General features: G+C 46.0%; 1 protein-coding gene across 6 annotated transcripts; it reads right to left on the reverse strand.

The window, feature by feature from the left end:
* Positions 1–819: 819 nt before the first annotated feature.
* On the reverse strand, positions 820–5,724 carry FCRLA (Fc receptor like A). 6 transcript variants are annotated; one of them, XM_037825489.1, is made up of 6 exons: positions 5,588–5,724; positions 3,746–3,760; positions 3,330–3,524; positions 2,818–3,084; positions 2,121–2,405; positions 820–1,277 (listed from the first exon to the last, which is right to left on the reverse strand). In XM_037825489.1, exons 1-6 carry the CDS (start codon positions 5,664–5,666, stop codon positions 976–978), a joined length of 1,143 nt encoding a protein of 380 aa, XP_037681417.1. In that variant the 5' UTR covers positions 5,667–5,724; the 3' UTR covers positions 820–975. The 6 variants fall into 6 exon arrangements, with proteins under 6 accessions (XP_037681417.1, XP_037681416.1, XP_037681419.1 ...); XM_037825488.1 differs by having other exon boundaries at positions 3,746–3,763; positions 5,588–5,713; XM_037825491.1 differs by lacking the exon at positions 5,588–5,724 and adding an exon at positions 4,003–5,581.
* Between the last annotated feature and the right edge of the window lie 276 nt (positions 5,725–6,000).

Below are 6,000 nucleotides of genomic sequence, written 5' to 3' on the forward strand. Positions count from 1 at the left end.
CAAACACCCCAAGAGCAACTGAGACTGACATTTTGGAGGAGCTGCAGCCTAGAGAAGAACGTCCTGGGAGAAAGCTATTTTGAAACCAGAACTTGGAGCAGACACCAGCCACGTGCCTTCCCAGCTAACAGAGGTTTTCTGGACGCCATTGGCCATCCTCCAGTGAAGGTACCCTTGGACACTTTATGGCCTTAAGACTGTAACTGTGTAACCAAATAAACCCCTTTATAAAAGCCAATCCATTTCTGGTGTTTTGCATTCCAGCAGCATTAGCAAACTAGAACACTGTCTTAGGAGTATTCTTAACCTCCACATAGCATAAACTCAGATATGTAGCAGAGGCCAATTAAATACCAGCATGTAGTTAATACATGCTAAATGAGGCTGGATGGGGAGAGGAAGTAGCCAGGACAAAGGCTGACCCCCAGAGTCCAACATATGCCTTCTGTTAGGCTGGCGTTTCTCAACCTTGACATTTTGGACCAGATAATTCTGTTTTGGGGAGATGACCTGTGCATTATAGTATTATATGTTACCTGGCTTCTGCTAAATAGATGATAGTAGCACACATGAGTGCATGCACACACACACACACACCCCACAGTGACAACCAAAAATGCCTCCAGACATGGTTAAATGTCTTCCTGTGGGACAAAATCATCCCTGGTTGAGAACTTTGGCCTTAAATCCACCTCCATTGCTTTCCTTTAAATACCAGATTCTGGTCTGGGTGGCAGAAGGAAATGCTTGGACAAAAGAGAGCAGAATTATGTTGTAATGTAAAGAGAGAAAACACAATTATAGTTAAACTCTGATGACTACTTTGTACAAATTTATTTATATTCACCAATCTCCATTATTCTAATAAAACAATTTGTAAAACAAATTTGCACATACTGCAGGATGGAAAGAGAAAAAGAAATAGAAAGAGTAGTATTTATTGGGTGTGGTTGAGCAATATTGTGGGTGAACTGTTTACTTTGATTTGGAAGCAGCCTTTGTGGTCTCAGGCTTGAAGCGGCTAGACAAGTCCCTCAGTTCCATGACCATGTAACCAAGGAGAACTCTCACATCCTCCATGTGTTTGAGAAGAATGCCCATCTGGTGATGGAGGTGAGGGTCTGGCCCTTCCAGACGAAAGGAGAAACACGGATCCTGAGAAGGAGGGGTGGGCAGAGGAGGCAGAGGCCCTGGAGGCTCTGTAGGAGTAGTTTCTGGAGCAGCGGGTTTCTGAGGAGCTGGATTCAAGGTAGGGGATGCAGCAGATTTGGAGGGACCTGGATTATGGGGAAGGAGGCACATGCAAGAGTGAAAACTGACTCTAGCCCGCCCTCATCTCCCTGGTCAATCTTTCTTGTTCTCTGGGAATGGCTGTGGGGCCCAATGACAGCAGGGGCTTGAGGACTCTTGTCTCCCTTCTGATCCAAATTTGAATCTGAAGCTTGACTACCTCTGCTTGAAAATCCTCAGTGATGAGACCTCATTATTAGACAGTGATAACTATTAGCCAATTCCTCTTCTATCCAGGCAGAATCTAATTCCCTGCAGCATGAATTTGTAACTGGCTAGTTCAGCTTCTTCATTTTATATGACATTAGTCTAATTCATTGTCCTCATGTCAGCTTTCATATTTTGGGGGATACCTGCTGGCCCCCTGAGTCACCTTCTCTTCTGGATGAACATCCCTAGTTCCTTCCACTATTTTTCATATGACATGTCTTCCAGCCCCCTCATCACCCTGGACACCTTCTCTGGGTGTGTTTCAGGTCAAGTGCAGCCTTCTCAGTTGGGACTCCCAGAATTGAACACAGACTCCAGAGTACCCCATCCTCTTTCTTCATATTATATGCTTATAAATGCCCAGAGATTATGTTGGGAGCATAGTATCTGTAGGGGACAACTGGAACTGGCTCAGGACTTGGTTTGATGAGTTATATACAATGGTCCAAAGGGAAAAGTCTCCATTTCCACCATCAGGGACTCTGGCTTGTTGTTCTCACTTCCTCTGTCCCTTCTTAGCCTGCTAACACCAAACTCCAGCTCACGGGACCAATAATCCTAACCCCTCCACTCTTCAAACACACCAAACCAACACATAATATCAATAAACGTTAACTCACCCTGCACCCTGATCTCCAGCTGAGGGCTCTGTTTCCAAACCTGGTTGTCTTCAGTGGCTGCCTCACACCAGTAGGACCCAGAGTGCTCCTCTGAAGCTGTGGGGACCTGGAATTCTGAGGAGAGGTCCTTGCTGCGTACTGTCCTACCATCCTTGTAGAAGGAGAAGAGGAGGCGGGTGGCTGACCTCTGCAGGGGCAGCTTTGTCTGACAGCTCAGGGTAACTGGACCTCCCTCGTGAGGCTCAGCTGAGGGCGTGGCTTTGAGTACTGGGGCTGGAAACAATTCTGGGAGAGAAATAGATGAGAAAGAAGAGCTCAGCCATCCTACATTCAGGTGGACCCATGATAGGCAAAGAAACCTGGTCACACTTCCCCTCTCTCTCTCTCTCTCTGTCTCTCTCTCTCTCTCTTCCCAAGTAGATCAGAATAAAAAAGATCCAGAGATGAGCAAATCTGAGAATAGTCCAGATACCCAATCAGTGATCTCAGGGAAACATAGGTCTTGGCTAGTGGGAAACAAGCTGGACTCTGAATAGGGCTGAATAACTCAAAAAGGCAATGCTGTGGTCCCACTACTCTTCAAGCCCAACTCGGGTATTGCCAGCAACCTGCTTGAGCCTTCAATGATCTTGCCACCTCCAATCAAGGAGAAACAATTTTGGGCTCCTTGTCTCTCCCACCTGGCTCTAGTTCTTACCTTGGACTGTGATGGTCACGGCAGATGCTTTTTCTGGGCTCCCAGGGCCTGGGCTTCTGAAGATGCCACTGCAGTGGTAGAGCCCACTGTCTGCCTCTTGCACAACAGCGATGGAGAATTCCTTGTTGGGTCCAGGGGGACCAAGGGCCAAGCCGTCTCGGTAGAAGGTGACCTGGGACAGTGGCCAGTCTTGCCAGGCACGGCAGTGCAGAACCAGTGGATCCCCTTCAAACACAGGTTTGGCTGGGCCTTGGAGGATCAGCCAGTCTGTGGCCAAAGGCAAGAGCTAAGTATCACCCACTGCCTCCCTTGGGAGCTCCCCTAGTACTGCCCACACACAGATACCCTCCCCTCTCCCTAAGCTTTCTCTGAGGGCCCAGGCAACTCTCATCCCTGCTGTTTCTTCCCATGGCCAGTTTCCTGGGGCCACCTTCCTAAGTGGACTGTGGGGCTGGAAGGAAGGGTTTGGGAACAAGAGAAAAAGCAGTGGTCAGGCCTGCCTGGGACCTCACCATAGGACACAATCAGATGGAAAGGTTCACTGAAAGTGTAGCCCTTGACCTCGAAACCAGCTTCTCTTGCACCTTCGTCGGTGTCCTCAGTGCTGACAGATCCAGGGGCTGTGACACTTTCACACTGCAGTGACTCAAAACTGGCAGCTGAAGAGGGTACGGCCCAGGGAGAACCAGGAAATGATGCTGCTGGGACTTGGAGAAAAAGGACAAGGGATTGCTCTCTAAGAAGATTCCTCCCTTCCTAGAGGAACCATCTTTTCTAGAGGGAGAGCAGGAAAACCCAAAACTTTTTCTCCAAGAGACTCATTTGTGTCTCTCCAAGAGAAGGTTTCATCCTTGTTCACTGATGTTTTGGTCCATTCAGTGAATGGACTATGGTCTGGGGAAGAGGGAGGGGAGAATGGTGAACTCACCAGCATGACATCCAGCTGCTGGTGCAGGAAACCAGAGGCCAAATTCGAGGATGACCCCAGAGCAGGCGGACATAGGACAGGAGGAAAAGGAAGACGATTCAGATTCTAGTATTCTTTGGGTCTGTACCATGTGCCAGACACTGCTAGGCACTTTCACCCATTATCTTATTTAATCTTTACAAACTTCCCAGGTACTTGATTTCATTCCTATTTTATACATCCTAAAGAAACGGTCTTAGAAAAGTAGATTAACTTACCCAAATTTCCATCAGAGAGTAAGGAGTGGAGCAAGAAAGTCATCTGGGTCCAAAATCAGTGTTCTTTTCACTCCCCTTCAGACATGATCTACTTCAGTCCTCAGACTTTCCTTGGGGTCTCTCTTTCCCAAAACTCACTGGGCTCTTCAGCCTTGGATATGTTATCTACCACACAGCTTTCAGTACCTGGCTGTGTCTCTCCTCTTTCATTGCTCCCCCTTTCAGTTCTTCATTTTTCAGACATCTCTACTTCGGTGTCCTTTGTCCCTTGAACCTTCCCTGGCAATGTCCCCTTTCTATGTCCTTCCATCTACCCCCAAACCCTGTTCTCCCAGTCTATACTGGCACTTTGCCTTTGGATTGAGACTCCGAGTTACAGATTTCTTACCACCTCCCTTCAACCAAACTTAACTTACATGATTGACACAGGCAAAAAAGAGTGCCCTTCCCGTGACTGTTCCTTGTCCTCCTTAATCCCTCTACCCATCTTCTAGCTCCATGGTCACTTCACATGAGCTCACTTCTTCACTCCATCTTTTACCGCCCCACTTGCCTTTATTCCTTCTGCCCTCAATGGTCCAGTACTCTTCTTTGACCCTGTAACACCAAGGCCCATCCCTACTTCCTAATTCTCATCACATCTGTACCAGCTACTTTCTTTAGATGCTCCCTAAGCTCCCGTCACTACTCTGCTACCTCTTTTCAGTTCCTCAACTATTACTCACCTGGACTCAGCCTTCTCTCCTTTTTTTTTTTTTTTTTTTTTTTAACCTTTTTAAAATAAAATCTTGTTGGGTTACTTCTACATATCAATAAACTTTGTGTGGTGGGTGTTATAATTCTCATTTTACAAATCAGAAAACTAAAGCTCAGAGATATAAAAATGATTTGTCCAAAGTAGAAGAGGCACTTGCAACCAGAGTTTATGATTCCAACTCGAGTTTTGGACATAATATCACTGTTGTATCTTAATACAGTCACCTAGTCCTGTTTCTATGAGTTCAATAAAACAGTTCAACAAAATTATTGGGCAGGAACAATACAGGTGCCAAGAGTTCAAAGATAAATAAGACAAGGTTAAAACAAACAAACAAAAGCATTTTCCCTGCTCACAACTAGCTTTCAGTTTAGTGGAAGACATAGGCATATAAAGAGACTCTTTCAGCATGAGTCCAGCAGGATGAGAACTAAAAAGTGTGCAATGGCCCAACCAATATAGGTTCACTGCATCCTGGGCAAAACTGATCCAGTGGGAAGCCAGGTGCAAGCATTGAAGAGTGAGAGAGGTGAGAAAGTGGAGTTAGCAAGTAGACTACTCATTCAAGAAACTTGTCTGAGAAAAGGAAGAAAGGAGTTGAGATTGTAGCTAGGGAGGGCATCATAGTCATAAGGAACTTGAAGAACCTTATAGTCAAAAAGCTGTTCAATCCTGCCCACCAAACTCTTTATCTTTAACTTTCACATTCCCACCTCAACCCTGCTTCTTTGGAGGGCCAAAGTTAGGTCATGTTTCTTTTCTTTGGATCCTTTCTCCAAAGTAAGGCATATCTTCATTCCCATGTCAACATTCAAACATGTCACTTACCCAGTAGCACTTGGGCTGCCCACAGCATCGCAGGGGAAAGGTAGGGAGCCCAGAAGGTGAGGACACAGCCCAGCTTCATGGTGACTGTTTGGGTCTCTTGCAACCTCCAACACACTGATTTTCTTCAACATGAAACCTCTCAAATTAGAAAAGAGGAAGTAAATTTAACTGTCTCATCTCCTAGCATCTGGGGCCTGTTTTCAAATTTATGATTGGTTTTCATCATCCAAATTTGGCCAGGTCGGTTCTAGCATCATCTGTATCCTTAGAGTTAAGGATGAAATGATAGCACTCTCAATTGTTCAAGAATCACCTCACAGAGCTGGAGACACTTTAAAGCTTATAACTGTCTGAAACCCAACTGGCCTTCACATACCATCTGGGAAAGCTCAGCACAACAACCGTCCATTTCA

Source organism: Choloepus didactylus, chromosome 2 (assembly GCF_015220235.1).
Source record: "Choloepus didactylus isolate mChoDid1 chromosome 2, mChoDid1.pri, whole genome shotgun sequence".
NCBI classification, from domain to species: domain Eukaryota; kingdom Metazoa; phylum Chordata; class Mammalia; order Pilosa; family Megalonychidae; genus Choloepus; species Choloepus didactylus.

Bases quoted from the DNA above. Each gene is read 5' to 3' on its own strand.
- FCRLA (XM_037825487.1), bottom strand. From the start codon at position 3,875: ATGGTACAGACCCAAAGAATACTAGAATCTGAATCGTCTTCCTTTTCC. The intron at 3,085-3,329 runs GTGAGGTCCCAG...CTTTGGCCACAG, and splicing joins CCATCTGATTGTGTCCTATG to ACTGGCTGATCCTCCAAGGC. The intron at 1,278-2,120 runs GTGAGTTAACGT...CCCATAATCCAG, and splicing joins GCTGGAGATCAGGGTGCAGG to GTCCCTCCAAATCTGCTGCA.